This window comes from Pongo abelii, chromosome 6 (assembly GCF_028885655.2).
Source record: "Pongo abelii isolate AG06213 chromosome 6, NHGRI_mPonAbe1-v2.0_pri, whole genome shotgun sequence".
Lineage (NCBI taxonomy): Eukaryota > Metazoa > Chordata > Mammalia > Primates > Hominidae > Pongo > Pongo abelii.
The window spans coordinates 140,953,635-140,972,140 of NC_071991.2; the positions used below are offsets into that span (position 1 = coordinate 140,953,635).

General features: G+C 52.3%; 2 protein-coding genes across 4 annotated transcripts in view; one reads left to right on the forward strand and one right to left on the reverse strand.

The window, feature by feature from the left end:
- Positions 1-9,451, forward strand: part of CLCN1 (chloride voltage-gated channel 1) — a 37,681-nt gene extending 28,230 nt beyond the window's left edge. Inside the window, exons 17-23 of the mRNA XM_024249469.3 lie at positions 1,141-1,382; positions 1,759-1,870; positions 2,198-2,277; positions 2,530-2,568; positions 5,988-6,092; positions 6,184-6,270; positions 7,246-9,451. Coding sequence (XP_024105237.2) covers positions 1,141-1,382; positions 1,759-1,870; positions 2,198-2,277; positions 2,530-2,568; positions 5,988-6,092; positions 6,184-6,270; positions 7,246-7,617 — 1,037 coding nt within the window. The 3' untranslated portion in view covers positions 7,618-9,451. The remainder of the gene's footprint in view (positions 1-1,140; positions 1,383-1,758; positions 1,871-2,197; positions 2,278-2,529; positions 2,569-5,987; positions 6,093-6,183; positions 6,271-7,245) is intronic.
- Positions 9,390-18,377, reverse strand: FAM131B (family with sequence similarity 131 member B). Of its 3 annotated transcripts, none has more exons than XM_024250334.3 (7): positions 18,230-18,377; positions 15,696-15,805; positions 15,388-15,423; positions 14,982-15,075; positions 14,483-14,680; positions 12,867-13,010; positions 9,390-12,609 (listed from the first exon to the last, which is right to left on the reverse strand). In XM_024250334.3, the coding sequence occupies exons 1-7, from the start codon at positions 18,255-18,257 to the stop codon at positions 12,137-12,139; spliced, it is 1,083 nt and encodes a 360-aa protein (XP_024106102.1). In that variant the 5' UTR covers positions 18,258-18,377; the 3' UTR covers positions 9,390-12,136. The 3 variants fall into 3 exon arrangements, with proteins under 3 accessions (XP_024106102.1, XP_054415918.1, XP_054415917.1); XM_054559943.2 differs by lacking the exon at positions 18,230-18,377 and adding an exon at positions 17,669-17,785; XM_054559942.2 differs by lacking the exon at positions 18,230-18,377 and adding an exon at positions 15,897-16,129.
- Positions 18,378-18,506: the final 129 nt, after the last annotated feature.

Sequence of the window (18,506 nt, forward strand, 5' to 3'; positions counted from 1 at the left end):
GCAACAAAGAAAAATTATGTAGGGCCATTTGGAGCCATTAAGATTGTTAGTTCTGATTTCCAATAATCAGAATATCCAAATTTCTCAAATTAAATTAATTCAAATATTTTCCCAAATCTCAGATACATTCCATGTTCTACAGCTGAGGCTCTTTACTAGAGGAGGGGTACAGCCAACAAATGAGGGGCAAGGTTTTCATAGTAATGACTGAGACCTAACCGTAAAATTCATCTCCGTAACACTGCTGCAATGTCATGGCCTTAAAACTTAATAAAAATGTTAACTATAGTAGCAGAATTTCTATAATCATATAAAAGACCTTCTCAGGAAAAGTAGGCATTTTGATTTATCCTAGCAGGGGTTGTTTGTTTGTTTGTTTGTTTGTTTGATAAAATCTTGCTCTTGTCGCCCAGGCTGGAGTGCAGTGGTGCGATCTCAGCTCACTGCAACCTCTGCCTCCCGGGTTCAAGCGATTCTCCTGCCTCAGCCTCCCGAGTAGCTGAGATTACAGGCGCCTGCCACCACGCCCAGCTAATTTTTGTATTTTTGGTAGAGACGGGGTTTCACCATGTTGGCCAAGGCTGGTCTCGAACTCCTTACCTCAGGCGATCCGCCTGCCTCGGCCTTCCAAAGTGCTGAGACTACAGGCGTGAGCCACTGCGCCCGGCCCAGGTTTTTTAAATGATGAAATGTCAGATACAAAAGAAAGAGTTCCCTTGTTTCGCTTCTTCCAGGGAGAGATATAATGTTTGTATTGCTTATAGACGTCTTTCAAAGCGTGTTCACGTCTCAGCTTATTTGAATGGCTTCTCATGTTTCTTTTTATTTGGACAGCATTGATTAGCCTACTTAATTGTCAGCTCACCTATCTGAAGTCTATATAAGGCCTCATCAAAATAAGTACAAATTAGCCCAATTAGTGCTCTACCAATTGGCCCCGTACCTGCTAAATGGATGAAATAAAAGGGATTGAGTGAGGTTAATCTTGGAGGATTCTTAAAATGAGTTTCTAGGAAGCTGAGAAAGACGTGGGGACGGGGGGCGGGGTGGCTCCTCTCCTGTTCCTTCTCAGGGGTGCGGAGCGCGGCGGTGGGGGAGGGCTTGGAGGGGGCGCTCAGGCGGGGCGTTGATTTCCCTCAGATTCAATGATCCTGCTGGGCTCGGTGGAGCGGTCGGAACTGCAGGCCCTCCTGCAGCGCCACCTGTGTCCTGAGCGCAGGCTGCGCGCGGCCCAGGAGATGGCGCGGAAGTTGTCGGAGCTGCCTTACGACGGGAAGGCGCGGCTGGCTGGGGAGGGGCTCCCCGGTGCGCCTCCAGGCCGGCCCGAGTCCTTCGCCTTTGTGGATGAGGATGAAGACGAAGACCTCTCTGGGAAGAGCGAGGTGACCGCGCCAGGAGGGCTAGGGAGTGGGATAGATCAGGAGCAAAGGGAAAAGCGTCGTCTGGGCTGGGCTGGGCTGGGCTGGGACAGGCATAGTTTCCCTGAAAGTAGTGGGAAGAGGGAGGGGAGAGTCTGGTAACTGAGAAAGCCAGAAATTCTGGATCAGGTACCAAAGAGACCAGTGCCTCTGGGTCCAGGGACTAAAGAAGATAAGGTTGCAGATGATGGTATCCTCGACAATTCAAAGGGATGTAGGAATTTCTGAACTGGGGGGAAGAATAGAGTTCGCTTTCCCAGAACATCCACCGACTGGTAAAGGCAGTGAAGGCCTAAGCAGTCTCTGCTCCCAGGCTGAGACTTCTTACTCTTCCTTACAGCTTCCTCCTTCCCTTCCTCTCCACCCCTCTACTACTGCCCCTCTGTCCCCAGAAGAGCCCAATGGGCCTCTGCCTGGCCACAAACAGCAGCCGGAAGCACCAGAGCCTGCAGGTGACGCTCTTCCCTCATGCACCCCAACTCACACCTTGTGGGTTCTCTCTGGTCACTTGGACCTGACCTTGACCTGCATGCAACTCCTATGCGGTGTGGGGTGGGGGGTGAGGCTGGGGGACTGAGGGAGGACAGGGTTCTTATTCATCAATTCTCCTTGTTACTGTCCCAGGGAGTGGGAGCAGAGGGTGATTTAGGAGGGTAGAAGAGAGGGTGAGGTACCTGGGAAGTGCAGCTCTTTAGAGGCAAATGTTAGGCACTGCGTGGGGCCCCTGTCTGTTTCCTGTTGCTTTGTGTCCATTTCCATCCACTCACCTCTCCTCTCAGGTCAAAGACCCTCCATCTTCCAGTGCCTGCTTCACTGCTTGCTGGGCAGAGCTCGCCCCACAAAGAAGAAAACAACCCAGGTGAGAGGAGATGTGTTTGGGGATACAGGGGAAAGGGAGCCTGCCCTTGAAGAGTGAGAAACCCATGGTTCTTAAATCAGGAAGGCAGAGACCCCACCAAGGAGGAAGAGTTTAATCATATGGAAGGGATGATGAATGAAAAGGAGGCATTGGTGGTCCTGGCCAGGGAGGGATGGCTATTGTTTCCTTGGGAACCATAGCTACCATGGGAAGAAAAGGGAAAGAACTTGGACCTATGTCTTTCTTCTCTAGGATTCCACAGATTTAGTGGATAACATGTCACCTGAAGAGGTGAGTAAGGGAAATGGAAACCTGGGGTGGATTGTTCTGTCAAATGAAGATACTGCTAATTTGTTTCTACCTTCTTTATTGTGTCGTCATGATATAGAAAGTGGTCTGGATGGGAAGTGTTTTGAGAGGATGGAAATAAGGATGATTATGGAGAGAGTAATGAGTGTGTGATGGGACATGGAGGTGTTCTCAGAAGGACACGTCATTTCAGAAGAGAAAAACTTTGAGCCTCCATGAGTAAATGGGGCCATGGTGCTAAGATAAGCCCCAGATCTTTTAGAGATTATGGGCTCTCTGGATCAGGCAAAGCTTTAATGGACGTAAAATGGCACCAGGAGGCTGGCACTAAAACAGCAACATGGAAGAAGAACGTCAAAACTAAAATGGGAGGCTGGGCATGGTGGCTCATGCCTGTAATCCCAGCACTTTGGGAGGCCAAGGCAGGCAGATCACCTGAGGTCAGGAGTTTGAGACCAGCCTGGCCAACGTGGTGAAACCCCATTTCTACTAAAAATACAAAAATAAGCCGGGCATGGTGGCACGCACCTGTAATCCCAGATACTTGGGAGGCTGAGGCATGAAAATCACTTGAACCCGGGAGGCGGGGGTTGCAGTGAGCAGAGATTGCACCACTGCACTCCAGCCTGGGTGACAGATCCAGACTCTGCCTCAAAAAAAAAAAAAAAAAAAAAAAAACTAAAATGGAGAAATCTGCTCCTGGTGGAGATTACTGTGCTGGATTGATTAGGGCCCTGAGACAGTGAACAAGTGGAAAATGCTAGGCCTTGCTACTGGGAAGAACTGAAAAAGGAAGAAAATAATGACCATGGTGCCTCCTGGGGACAAACAAATACCTATTTTCCTAAACGAGGTGGTTATCAAATCTTCAGGAGAGAAAAATCAAGCATTCTGAATGTACTTGCTTGTCAGGAGGGAACAGAATGTGGAATAGTGATTGGAAGCAGGCAGTATCAGAACATACCGAGGGGTTGTGGAGGAACATCAACAAAAAATCCATTGGCAACTATTCCATATGGTAAAAGAATGCACAGTTTGCTGCAAACGCTGAAAACGTAAAGCTTGTAAAGTATGAAGCTGACGAAAAACACAGCAGATATTATTTTTAAATGAACATCTTATTGGATATCCAGAATAAATATGTGCTGACAATGAAAAGCATTACAGGGTTGGAGGAGGATGTTGTGAGTGACAAGAAAGAAGAGAAACCTTCCCCACCCCCTCAAAACACACACACTTCTGATAAATGACTTGTGGAAAAGTCAAATCGATGATCACAGAGGGAAAGGAAAACCTATTCCTTCTGCCCACAAGCAGGAATCAGAAAGGCCATAATTGCAATTAAGGAGTACTTTGTTAGGTTGCCAAAACCAATAATAATAAGTTTTTCTTTTTTCTTTTTTTTAATTTAATGCACCAAAGAGAGAAAACCAGCTAGTTGATCAGTGTGGCTGTTGAATGACCACTGGAAATAAAGTGAAGCCAGGGATTAAAAATAAGATAGACTATCATTTCTAGCTTATGTCTTTCCCAGGGAAGACTTTAAGGAGCTACCAACTCCCGTGTGACCCACTGAGACATTTTAGAGGGATAAGATCCAATAGGAGTTGAAATTCGGGATACTTTGAACACAATTTTCAGACCAGATGATACCCTTGACAATATCAAGATGTTGATATTGACCAAAAAAAAATATGGGGGCAGTATGGGAATATTGAAAGATTCAATTATATGTTGCCAGAAGTCCCTACTAGGATTTGTTTAATTCTGCATACTCTGGAGTACACACAGAGCTCTGTTTCTAACTGGTACTGAGCTTATTCAAGTAGTGGAACACATCAGCCTCAACAGCAACGTCCTGCATCCCTTGCGCAAAAGCTGGAGATGTACCTGGAATACAAACAGCAGTCAAGGTTAGAAGCCCAGCTCCACCAATTACTGACTGTGTAATCCTGGGCAAATGACTTCAACATGCTGTGCCTCTGTTTCCTCATCTATAAAGTGAAGATAATGATAGAGTTATTGGAGAAGATTAAGTGAGCTAAGACGGGTAAGGCAATTAGAATAATGCTTGGCAAAGAGGATGTACTTGATAATCATTCACTGAAAATGTTGCCGTGTTATTGTTAAGGAAAGGCAAAAATGGAACATAAGGCCACAGATTATCATAGAAAAGACCAAGAGGACGAGATGGACCAAACCATGGTTGGCAAGGTCTAGCCCTCATCCTATACCTAAATCTTCTCTACAACACACCTGCTAAGTGGTCATCCATCCTATGCTATGTAACCTGTGTAATCCATTAGTCCGGAAGATGAGAGTATAGAGGAGTCATGATTGTAATCCAGAAATATCAGGACAGGACAGGTGGAGTGAGCATCACTACGGGCTACACACTAGATCCTAAATCTATATAATGTCCTTTGGTGATATTCTCTGAAGTTTGAGAGGTGTAGATTTGGACAAATAGGAAAATAGAGTTCTAGATCATTCAGAGCATACTGACTGAAAAGAGATTTTAGAAATTTTAGAAAAATGTATGAGAGCCAGACATGTAATGGATTATTTGGACTCTTGGGAATTTTGGTGTGCGTATCTAAAGTCAAGAGGATGGTTGGCCTTTGTGCCTTAATGCTTCTGTCACAGACAAAAACAAACAAACAAAAACTGGCTTTGCTCAAGTCAACTAAGTGCCATGAGGTCCAATGTAGCTCTTCAATTTCAACAAGTACTCACCATGGTTCCCTGCATGAGAGGTGATGTGCTAGTTTCTTCATAATATACAGCAGCCGATACCACATAACACTCAAGACAAATGCAAAGGTAAGAAAAATGCCAATACAGCAGGAAGTATGGCCAATGTCATTTCTGAAAAGGTGAGACCAGCTAATACTATGGGAATTAAAAAAGAGGAGAAGCACGTCTGATTGGGAGAGTCAGGAAATACGTACACTGCAGGGACAGGGTAGGGCAGGTAAAGGGACTCCAGATGGTCAGAACAGCAAAGACAAAGGGGAAGGCATGTTTGAAGAGCAGAAAGCAGTCTGGTTTGATTGGAGCCCCATGTCTTATAGTAGTAGTGGAAAATAGATGGGAAAGATAGGTTGGGAATAACAAATGTTTGGGATGCCAGGGGATAGGAGAGTTGGGGCCTAGAAGAGGGAGGGATGTTCTGGGTACCTGGAGGTTGCAGGGTAGATTGGGGCCTGATGAGGAAGGGCAGAGAGGCTCTGTCCCCTGGGAAGAAGGAGGAGGTCCTCTGATCTGGGGGATCTATGATCAGTCCTTGCATGTTTCCAGATTCTGGGCAGAGGCTAGGAGGGCCGTTTGGGGTCAAAATCAGGTATCTGGGGTGAAAAGAGGCTCCATGATTTTCGTGACTTTCCTCCTCTGGCTGACAGATTGAGGCCTGGGAGCAGGAGCAGCTGAGCCAGCCTGTCTGTTTTGATTCCTGCTGTATTGACCAGTCTCCCTTCCAGCTGGTGGAGCAGACAACCCTGCACAAGGTGAGTCCTTTGCTGACTGCTCAGGGCTGTGGGGAAGGCAGGAGAGCTGTGGGGCAAGGAACATGAACTGACCTGTGCTCTTCGTCCTCAGACTCACACTCTGTTCTCACTCCTCGGCCTCCACCTCGCTTACGTGACCAGCATGGGGAAGCTCAGGGGCGTCCTGGCCCTGGAGGAGGTAATCACGATGTGTCCCATTTGAGCAGCAGGAGGGAGGCTGCGCATAGGATAAGGGGATGCATCGGGACAGAGGGAATATTAGCATCTCAGAAGTCCCCTCAGAATCCCTTCTCTATTTCTTTCTTTTTCTTTTTTTTTCTTTTCTTTTCTTTTTTTTTTTTTTTTTTTTTTTTTGAGACAGTTTCACTCTTGTCACCCAGGCTGGAGTGCAGTGGCGTGATCTCAGCTCACTGCAACCTCCGCCTCCTGGGTTCAAGTGATTCTCCTGCCTCAGCCTCCCAAGTAGCTGGGATTACAGGTGCCCGCCACCACACCCGCTGATTTTTTGTATTTTTAGTAGAGACGGGGTTTTGCCATGTTGGGCAGGCTGGTCTCAAACTCCTGAACTCAGGTGATCCGCCCGCCTCGGCTTCCCAAAATGCTGCGATTCTAGGCATGAGCCACCACGCCCGGCTCCCTTCTCTATTTCTTATGCAGAGATTGGAGGGGGTAGAGCAAGCAGCCAGCTGAGGTAGAGGAGACTACAAAGCCTGTTATGGCCACAGCCCTGAAGGGAATGGAATTCTCCACCCCAGATGGGGCCCGTGTGATCTTCCATAGATAGTGTGGGTTTGAGATGGGGGTTCCAGGCATGAGTCACAGTTTCTCGGGGACGCGCTTTGAGGAAAGCTGTGGAAACAGGGCAGTGGGGGGATGTGGCTGCAGGTGGTCACTAGGAAGGAAGAGGTCACCCAAGGGTCTGAGTCTGGGCAGGTGGATCTTTTGTCATGCCCCTTTTCTTGTCCTTTTTCTGTTTTCTTTCTCTGATTGTTCCTTGTTGTCTGTTTCTCTTTCTCCCCCTTTTGCCACTCTATATCTTTCCTGTTCTTTTTTCCTTTCATTGTACCTGTTCTTTTCTGTTTGTCTCTCACTGCCCCCGTCTTTTTTCTTTTTCCAACTTTTTACCCTCTTTTCCTTTCCCACTGCTCTTCAGCTACAGAAGGCCATTGAGGGGCACACCAAGTCTGGGGTGCAACTCCGCCCTCCCCTTGCCAGCTTCCGGAACACAACTTCAACTCGAAAGAGTACTGGGACACCCCCATCTTCTGCAGAGAACTGGAACCTGCCTGAGGACAGGCCTGGGGCCACTGGAGCAGGGGATGTGATTGCTGCCTCCCCAGAGACCCCTGTGCCATCCCCTTCCCCAGAGCCCCCTCTCTCCCTGGCCCCAGGCAAGGTAGAGGGCGATCTGGAGGAGCTGGAGCTGGTGGAGAGTCCAGGGCTGGAAGAGGAGCTGGCTGATATCTTGCAGGGCCCCAGCCTGCGATCCACAGACGAGGAGGATGAGGATGAACTGATCCTTTGACCCCCTCCCACGACCTTCTCATAAAGACTGTCGAGAGGCCCAGCCTGAGGGTAAACTTGTGTGGGGCAGGGTGCGTCCTGAATGTGGCGAGGTCATGCCAATGTCGTGGCCTCTTCCAGGAATTTTTTAATGTGATAGTGATAGTCTTAAAGGAGGAATCAGCATTTAGACAGGGAGGCACCTTGGTCAATTATTTTGACTATTCTCCCCATTCCCAGCCAGGCAGGAGGCCCCAACCCTAGCGAAGGGCCTCTAATATTCCATGGGGCTTCCCGAGTGTTCCTGGTGTGCAGGAAGGGAATCCCCTGCCTCTCTCTGCCTCCCCCTCCCCACCCAACAATTCTCCAGTGCTCTTGTCCCAGCACTGTGCTATCTGTGCCTCAGTGTCTACAAGAGGTGGGGTGAGGGGAGGCCCAGAATGACTGTGGCCCTGCGAGTGCCATGTTGGAGGAGGGGATGGGACCATCCTATGGCTTCGGGCACTGACTACCCCAGAATGTGCCTCCAGGCCAGCCACAGCCGCTTCTCTTGGAGCCCTGCACTGGCCCACGTCCACTCCTGCAATCTGCCTCTGACCCCACTGCCTGTCTCCAGGCCAGGCCGTGACTAGCGCAGTGAGAGGCCGCCCACATTCCCCCTCCGTTGTCCCCTGCTTCAAGCAGTGAAATGCAGAGAAAAAGCCTGTCAGGGGCAGTGGCCTGGAAGAAAAGGTCGCCAAAGGCACTGTGCAAAAGACGCAGGTGCCCTGTTGCTCAACAATCACGCCCCCATGGTGTCCACCGACTCCCTCTGGCAGAAAACCTTCTATTCCACAGCACAGCTTCCTCGCCCTCCAGTGTCCAGGTTACTCCCTAGGAAGCACATCCTCCCTCTCTCCACTGTAGTTATTGACTTGTCCTGCCAAAGGTCAGCTCTACCCTGGAGCTGCTCTAGCCAGGGCTTCTCCTGCCAAGAATCAGGGCTCAGAGCAGCTAGGTCACTGGGTCACTCAGACACCAGCCCCCTCTTGGACTGGTTCTTCAGATGTCTCTCCTAGGGGTGGAGAGTTAGGAGCTGAGTGTCAAGATGGCAGGGCTCTTGAGTGCTGCCCGCACTTGGGAGAGTCACATCTTCACTCTCCCCAAATTAGCAGCAGGAAGCCTGGCTATGCACTCCATTAGCGTGCTTTCTCTACAAGGAGAGACCAGGTGCTGTGAGCATCCCCAAACCCTTGCTCTGTACCCAAGGTTTTTCTCCCCCACCCTGCCATCCCGTATGCCTTGTTTAATTCTGCCATTGTGCCCCCGCTCCGACATTCTCCTCCTTTGCCTCCCCTGTTCCCAGTCTCCTCCATCCCCCAAATAAGACACTCACAGTCAGAGGATGCCACCACATTCTGTTTAGTGTCATTGAACACAGCCTGTAGCCTTCTCCAGCATCACATCCCTCCCACTTCCCCAGGCCAAGAGAGATGCTGAAGCCTGGGTGGGGGACTGGCAGTGGGCATTTGAGCCCATGCCCTTGTGTACATAATCTATAATATTTATATATATTGATATAGAATTCTCTCTGTAATATATGTCATAGAATCTCTCTTGGGCCTGGGGTGGGAATGTCACATTAAGAAAACATGCTAAGACTGGCCATAAAAATGGATGTTTCCCAGACCTGGAGGATGGTGTGTGGGATGTATAGGTGAGGTCGAGAAGAAGATAATAAACTCATTCCCCAAGATCCCCTCTTCAACACAAGGACAAGAAGGAAGGTGTGTGGTGGGAGAGGGGACAATGGAGGGGGAGGAATGGAAGATTTGGATTTTCATTTAATAAAGTCAATTGAAAATGAAAGTGCACCCCCCCTCCAAAAAAAGAAAATCATTTAGCAAGAGCAGTTTCATTCACAAGAATATAAAAACAGCCCTGTTCCAGGACTGCTGTAAAACGTGCTGCACAGCCTTAACCCCAAAGGAAAAGCAACCCTTTCCCACCCCGAAACAGCCTCTTCCTGCACATGCCCCTCCCCACCCCCTGAAATAGACGATAAGCAACCCCCATGCACCCTGTCCCCAGCACCAGAAGAGTCCTAAGATGGTCCCAGGCCAGCTCCTCAGTCTCCCTCTTCAGAGCGGGTGGGAGCTCCTTGCAGAAGACAGACCCCCACCTGACTTCCGTCTGCAGCAATATGCCAGCACCCTGGGGAAAGCAGGTTCCTGTATGAACCCTGCTAGAGTCCTTCAGACCTTTAGTCATCTTTTGTCAGGGACCATTTGGCTTCCTTGGGAAAGGGAAGGAGGGACGAAAGCTGCTGTGGTCTACCTTTCCTAACCCCCCCGGGCCTGAGCAAAAACGAACTGTCATGAATGAACGCACTCACTGGGTGAGATGTCCACCGTGGTCTGGGGGGATAACATGGGCACTGAGAGGATGAGACGACAGGAAGAGGTGATGTGGGAATAGCGCAGATTGGAAAAGGTGAGAAACCAGGGACCCCATGGAAGGAAGGTCACATGAACATGCAAAACCCCAGAGCCTGCAGCAGGAGACGGGTGGGGAACAGCTGCCAGGGCGGGCATGCTAGACCACCTCTCAGAGCTCCTGGAAATGAGGTCCTGGGACATGGAGTCAGCACATGTTAGCAAGCACAAGAGGACTCTTCCCCTGTACAGGCAGCATTCAGTTAGGTGACTGCACCTGCCTTGGCTCACCTTGCCTACGCCCATGTTTCCTCCAAAAACCAACCTCAAGATAACCATTGTCCCCCTTCCATGGAAGACACGGAACCCCCTGCCCTGCTCGCATCCCAGAAGTGTGTGTAAGAGAGTATGAACTTGATGGCGGGACAGGATCATAGATGGACAGAAACACCCCAACTCTCAACCTTCTCATTCCAAAATAATAAGTTCTGGGGCCTAGGGGTGAGGGCAAAGTTTGTGCCCAGGGCCAGGAGAGGACGACAGTGCTCCCTTCCAGCAGAGGATGCAAGTGGTAGGACTCCCGACAGAGTGTGGGTAGGACACAGGCCTGGGAGCTGGAGCCTTGGAAGGGCGTGAGGAAAGAAGGAGATAGGGCAGTGAGCCTCTTAGGCCTCTCTCTCCTACCCAAACTCTGCCTGTGCCAAGGGCTGGGGAAGGGCCACCTGGGCAGTGGCAGGGCCAAGTGCTCTCCAACCCCACAGTGCCACTGCTTCACTCTGCCCATCCTCAGCCTGTGCTCTTACGGTAGTGCTGGGGCGCATATGCTGCTCAGTCCCCACCAGCATGGATGCCAAGTGTGGGAGGGCAAGCTTGTGCCTCACCATACACCATCCTGGAAGGAAGAATCCGCTGATCTTCCTATCTTCCTCCGGTAGGAGGCCTGGGGAGGCAGGGAGGACAGCTGTGAGGCTGTTTGGGAGTCCTGGGAGGAGCTGAAGAAGGGGCAGAAGGTGCCGAGTGCCCACCCTGGCCCTCAGCTGCAACCCTGCCTGGCTGAGGGAGTGACAGCACCGGACTCCTCCCTCCACCCCACTCAACCCTGAGTGCCCAAGAAGTTATAAAAATGTAGAAAAGGCAAAGAGAAAAGTGTAAACAGCTTCAGAGGACAGGGGTGGACAGGGGGAGACAGCCCTCATGCTCCCCCTGCTGTTGGCGACACCTGCATCCTGTGTCAGTGTATCCAAGACGGGTGTCCCCACACCCTCCTCAGGGCCAGGCTCGCGGAGCAGGGATGGAAGAAAGCTGAAAGGGAAGCAAGAGCTGGAGCAGCCAGCGCTGACTGGGTCTTTTCCCAGATCCTTAGGATCTTCCTTTAAGCCATGGGATATTCAAGATCCCAGAGCAAGGGGCTGTGTTTGTTCTTGGTCTCCTCAGTGATTCTCTTGTCTCCGGGCAGGCCTTGATAGAAAGAACCACATCCGTGCCCCCTGTAGATCTCAGCTGCCACATCCACCTCCTCCTTGACTCCTGATCTCAGAAGCCAAATGACCTGCTGAGGCAGCCTCTCCACCCTCCACATGGACGTGCCCTTCAGGCAGCCTCCCCTGCGCCTGTCCAGCCATGTCCAACAGCCCCTGAGGTCTGTTCTCTCAGTAGGGATGAGCTGGGGCCACAGCCAGAGAAAACAGAGTTGGGAAAAGCAAGAGTGAAATGGAGAAAGGAGGCATTCAGACAGCACAGTTACGGCTCCTGGAAGATGAAATCGGGGCGTGAAGAACTGAGATCCAGTCTTGAGCACAGCTGCGCTGCCCCCGTCCTCAGGATGCACACACTGGAGGCTTTGTCGGCACAGACCCAGAAGCCCACAGCCCAGGTCCTTCTCCACAGCCACACCAAGCTCACAGCCATCTAGTTGCCCGGGTCTCAGTTCCCAGGCCTGTGGGTTTCTAGAGTGTAAGCCTGGATAAAATCCCATCCTGGTCCTCCATTTCCGGGAGAGGACTGGAAGCTCCTGGGTTCCCCAATGTTGTCTGCCCAGTTTCAGCTGTACTGCTGGGGGGAGGGAGGGTATGGGTCACAGCCATGGCCCTCAGGTGGGAGTGGAAGGCAGGGCATCGGGGGAGGAAACTAGTTGTTGGCCTCGCCTTCCTCCTCGTCAAAGGACTGCACACCTGAGGATGTGACATCAGACACCTTCCGGCTGAGAGCGGTAGACATCTCAGGGTCTTCTCGTGGGGAAAGTGACTCCAGGTCCCGGCATCCCGCATCCTCTTCCTCCTCAGGGGCCAATGGCCTCTTCTCCTCCTCAGCAGGGCCCCTTGCCAGGTCCACTGCGCCTACCCCCGGAGCCCAGTCAGTGTCTCCCCCCAGCAAAGGTGGAGGCTCCAGAGCAGAGTATCCTGAAGCCGGTTGGGAAGGTCCCATTTCATGCAAGCTGGGTTGTGAATCATCAAATGCAGGCCCAAGATAGGATCCTGTGGCCGGAGAGGCAATGAGGGACTGGTCGCTGGCTTCCCAGGCATCTGATGACCCCAGACAGTACATACCCTGGGACACGTAAGAGTGAGGCCATCCATCCATGGGTGCTTGAGCCAGGGCATCTGGAAAAAGAATCATGGAGGTCAGCGGGGCCGCAGAATGTCAAGGGCAGGAATGACAGCACAGACAGCACAAGAGACAGCTAAGAGACAGCACAGAGAACCGGGAGTAAGACACAGAGCGCACAGGGAGTAGGGAGGACAATGGGAAAGCTGAGATGGACAAGGAAGTCTTAAAAGAACGGAGCTGAGTGGAGGCAGCTGAGATAGTTGGGGAGGCCTCATAGGCTCCAGAGTTTGGATTCTGGAACATCTCTCACCCTGACTCTCCATCAGTTCCTGGTAGTTGTCACTGTAGTTGCAGCCCAATGGCTCCTGGGTGGAGTTCACACTCATGTCCTCACCATCCATGGAAGACCAGGCCATGAGTGTGGCCTCAGAGATAGCAAACTGCTCCATGACGCCTGCGGGAAGAAATGCAACGACCACAAAATACCTCAGGGAATCCTTAGACACGTGCGTGGGGTAGGAAGACATCTTAGTGCAGCACTGTTCAGTAGAAATATAATGCAAGCCACTTATATCATTTTAAATTTTCCAGTAGCCACATTTAAAATTAAAAAGAAACAGGTTAAATCAATTGAAATAATAGATCTTATAAAAAGATTTTCATCTCAACGTATAATCAAAATAAAAGTTATTTTACATTCTTTTATTTTAGATATTTAATTTAGATTTTAGATATTTTTTTTTTAGATATGTAAAATATCTAAAGATATTTTACATTCTTTTATTCATATGAAGCCTTTGAGATCCAGCTGGTATTTTACACTTACAAGCACATCTCCATTCAGAAGAGCCACATTTCAAGTTCTCAATAACCACATGAGGCCAGTGGCTAATGTATTGGACAGCACAGCCTTTGTGTATGTCCCCAGAGAAGGGAGAATTGTGGGGGACTTCCTAAAAAATCAGATTTAGGATTCCTAGCGGAAAGAGTTAGGGGTCTTCTGGTGAGATATCCTAAGAGATTCAAATTCGAGATTTCCAGATATTTATCTTTGGAGGTTTTGAGGAATTGCAGTCTAGATAGTAGATTTCAAGATCAACAGAGAACCCCCAAGAGAGCATCGTGGGCTTGTGGGTCCACCATGATATAAAACTGAAAGTTCAAGGGATCGGAAGGAAAAGGGGATGGGTAGACTTGGGGATCCCTGTTCTAGTCAAATCCATGAGCGTGTTGAAGCTGGTACTGCTCCCTAGAGGGTACCCCCCACCCTACATGTTTGTCACCCTCTTCACTGATATTTCTCCTCCTACCCATACCACCAACACGATACTTCCTTTCTCTTCCAGAACTGTCCCTTTCTAGGCATCTTATTTAGACCTGCACTACAGCTTGGCCACTCTTGTAGGCACACTGCATGCCTGTTATCAGACCTACACTACTTTCCTGGAACTAAATCTCTTCTGTAGGCCTCCCATCTCCTCACACAGTTCCCTTAATCTTCTAGTGGTTGTCACAAGTAATGAATCTAGTAGGCGAATTCATGACTCGAAATGCTAAAGGGCAAAGACTAAAAGAGATTCCCAAGGCCTTTCTTTCTTTCAAAGACCAAGGCCTGCCCATTTTTTTCCCTGCACTTGAGGAAGTTCAGGTTTGGATAGTCCCATGATGAGGAGAGAAGGCATCTGGGATGGGTGGACCCACAAATCCCATCTAATTCCATGCATTTTCTGAGATGATTATAAAAATATGTTTGAGGGCACTTATTTGAATTAGCACATCAAAATACTTAGAATTAGAGCTGTTTGGGAAATGTCAATCTATGGTAAAAGTATGGATGGAGCTAATCCTGCCATAGGGGATCAGGTTGGAGGGCCAGTCCCTGGCCATCCTGCAAGTGTGTCTCTTGAGGCTTTAGGGTACATGTACCTGCTAGAAAACGTGCCTCCTTCTCGCCATCGCTGAGGTCGGAGTAGGCATCCGTATCCCTGCGCACGGCCTCATGGCTGTGTTGTGGCTGAACAGCTGGTGTCTTCCCCCAGCCCTGCCACTCAATCATGTGGGCCACCCGGCCTTGCCCCATGGCTGTGGGCTTTGTCACATGGTCCTTCATGCTCCGTGAGATCCCTATGGGGCCAGACATTTCCCACATCCTCCAGAATATCACACAATACCCATAACCAGACCCTCCCCGTTCCTCCCACCCCAGCCCCATGAGACTCCATCCCACTGGGCCAGGCTCCCCTAAGGACTCCAAAGATGGGGTGGTGGGGGGAATGGCCTGGAGGATGGGAGGCTTGACAGAAGGGTGAATAGGTCAGGGTGTGGGGATGAGGGTCTTCATCAACCTCGAAGGAGCAGGGAGACTGAGCCAAGGAGTCTGTCAGCATTATTTGGTCTGAAGGCATTCCTACATTGGGAGTCTCACCTGAGAATGATGACTTGGCCAGGGCCCCAATGCCATAGGCGTTAGAGTTTCGCTTAAGCTTCGGAAGAATGGAAGTGGTGTCCTCCATGGAGAGCTGGGATGGGAATGTGGGAGGAAGGGCAGAGGAATAAGAAGGGACGGGCATGCTTTATACATGGAGGAGGTTCATGGTTTCCAGGAAAAAGCATTCGAGCTAGGACAGATGATAAGGAAAGCTACTATACCCAAGAGTCCCAAGGAGGGATATATCCCCAGTGCCCTGGAAAGCTGGGGCACAGGTTGAGAACGTGAAGGCTCACAGTGCCTGTTGGAGCCAGGGAATACCATGCTGGTTGGAAGGTGCAAGGGAGAAGATGAGGAGGAGGAGTTCGGGAGGATGGGGAGGTCTGGGGGCAGCTGCACTCACATTGATGCCGTCCCAGGAGAAATCAGTTCGAGTTTGCTGTGAGGAGAGAGGAAAGGGAATGAGCATCCCAGTCATTGGCAGGAATGCAAGGAAGCCCCCTTCCTCAGAGGGCCTTCCAGGAGTGCGGGATGTGGGGAGGGCTTTCCTAAGGTTGATGCCGCTAACTGGGTTCTCCGTGTGGACTGCTTGGCATGTGTTGTGAGAAGCGTTCTGTAGAAGTGTCAGTCTGAAGGAGTGTTTGGGTTGTTGCCTTGGAATTGAGGAAGTGCCGGCAGCCAGAGACTTGGGGTAGCTGAGTGGGGTCTCACCTCAGTCGATGGCCGATGGAGGCTGCTCCCATGCAGTGAGCTGGTGCTGTCCATGTTGATTTGATCGACATCCTTCAGGCCCTTCCAATCCACTGCAATCACCTCGTTCCCTGAGGGGGCCAGAAGGTTAGCTGCCCGCCCTCACCTCCCTGTGCAGCCCAGGCGACACCCTGGGGCCAGCCCTTCACACCCCTTCCTTACCCCAGCTGTCCATTTCCTCTTATATCCCTGCACTCTCCAAATTCTAGGGGAGACAAGTAGTAATGCTGAGCCCAAATATTCAGTTTTAGCTCAACCCAGAATAGCGCACTCAGAAAAAGTGACATATGGCCTTATTTGTTGTTGTTTATGTGGAGGGGTCAGAGGTTGGGTTTTATCAGGCAACCAATTATTCCATCCTGAGGACTCTTGGAGGGTTTCTGTATGGGAGCTGGGCTTTTTCTCTCTTACAAGTCTACAGATAAGGGCAGAACTGCTCTAGTGAGGAACTTTTCTCTATGCTTAGGGTGGAAGGGATGCGTGTCCCCCCGTGGGCCCTTCCTAAGAGTCCGTGAGTCTGACTAACTGGAAGAGGACTTCCTGGGAATCAAGGCAGGAGTTGGATAGCAAGGAGTTGGGTGTGTCCTCCCAAAAACAGTGAGCAGAGAAACCAAGCGTGAGCTGGAGGCATTTCACCTGATTGTGGGGAGACAAGTGATGGATTAAAGTGGAGGGAAGGTGGGGAGCGGAAGGAGAAAAGAGAACTTTTTAAAATAGGAATTAAGAAAATAGGAATTCAAGTCAGAGAGAAGACAGAAGACGGTGGGAGGGGTGGACAGGGTCTGAGGGCTACGTGGGAAACTGCAGGACTCGGGAAGGAGGGTCCTTGTTAGAGCCGGGCCAGAGCTCCTGGTGGAGGGAGACTCCTGGACTGAGGGCAGGATGGTGCTCCGGAAAGTCTTGGGGAAGAACTGCTTGGGTCTTCATAAAGGGACTATTCAAGCAGCAGAGGGCTGCCAGAACCATCTGACCGTACAGACCCTTTATACTCATGAGGTTTTACAATTGTGGGTTTAGGGGTCGGCTCCATTTTTGGGAAGGGGAGCATTGAATGGGGCTGGGCACGAGGAGGCGTTCAGCACATCAGCAGGGCTGGGGGAAAGGAAGGGGCTTGTGGTGAACCGGACTGAGGAGGGAGGACCCTCCAAAGTTGGCCTGCTGTCCCCTGGGGCTCCGCGGGGTGGTGACTGGGGGAAAAGAGGAAAGATGGCCCTCAGGACACAGCAGGAATGGGGCAGGTGGAGAAGAGCCTGAGGAGAAGGGAGACAGGGGAGGGCGGGGCGGGGGGGAGAGGGGAGCGGGAGGTGGCCTTTGTGAGAGACGGAGAGCTGAGTCAGAGCTGTGGGGGGCAGCGGGGAGGGAGAGAGCCGCGGAGAAGGGGTGAAAGCAGAGGAGGAGGGGGTATCCGTGGAAATAAACCGGGTCTCAAGGAAATCAGGCTTCTGGAGAGTGAGTTTGTTTGTAATAATAATACGAATTATTCTCTCAGCCTGAGGTCACCGGCAGGTGTAGGCGGGAGAAATTGGGAGTTGGAAAGGGGAAGAATGGGGGAGGGGGTGGGAGAGGGCCGGATGAATTCGCTGAGCGGCGAGAGTGGAGTGGGTGCCTGGGTGGGGGTCGGGGGCGGTAGCCAGCCAGAAGCTGGAGGGAGAAGATGGATTAGGAGGCGCCTGTCTTCCCTCCCCGCGTCAAAGGTAAATAAAGAGCCGGCCCCGCCCCGCCGGCCCCCGCTGACAGGTGCAGGCGGGTCCCCGGCCGCCAAGGCAGGGCCGGCCCCACCCTCCCGGGCCGCGGGCTCCCGACCCCTCTCAGCGCCTCGAAGCCCCATCTCTTCCCCGCGTCCCCCAGCCCCTTCCCTCCACCCGGCCCTGGCCCTGTCCCTCCGGGCGTGGAACCTGGGCTTATCCCGCCCCCGCCCCAGAGGGGAAACGCACGTGAACAAAGCGAATCGCAGGAGGCAGGAACGACAGTAAAAGGCAACGGAGAGGGAGAGAGAGATGGGGCAAAGCACCCGAGCCAGATGGAGGCGGCGGGGGGTGGCGTGGGGGGCGTGCGAAAGAGACTCGGGGCTGGCGCGGAGGCCGAGGGTCCTTCGCGGGGGGCTGCTCCGGAGTGGGGGATGCGAGGAGGCGCTGGGGACGGCGGAGCAGAGGCGGATGGCCTGGAGGGGCAGGGATGAGGGGACCGAGCGTCGGGCCGAGCGGCGGAGGAGAGGAGAGGAGGGCGATGGAGAGGATGCAGAGGACCGCGCCTGCGGGAGGGCTACGGGGAGAAGGAACCGAGCCGAGCGGGATGGCAGCCCCGGAGGCGCGAGAGGAGAGCGGGCAGGAAGAAGGGACAGAGGGACCGCGGGCGGACGGAGGGAAAGTGAAGGAGCTAGCACGGCAAGGCGGGTGCGGAGCTGGGCGCCCGGGGCGCGAGGAGAGGGATGGGGGAGGGGGTCGGAGGGCGGCCCGGGGGGCCCAGCCCTGCCCCCGCCCGGCCGCGGTACCCACCCACAGTCCGGGAGCCGATGCAGCCCATGGCTCCGGGGGCCGCCGGGCCGGGCCCTCACCGACTCGGGGCGCGCGCCGGGGGGAGCACCGGGAGCCGCGCCGCCGCCCCAGCCGCTCTGCAGCGCCGCGGCTGTCTCCGCTCGGCTCCGCTCCCCCCTCCCCTCTCCATCCCTCCCCACGGCAGCTCCGTCGCCGCCGCCGCCGCCGCCGCCGCCGCCGCCGCCTGGCTCCCCCGCCCCGGCTCGGCTCTCCGCGGCCGGGGAGGGGGCGGCCCGAG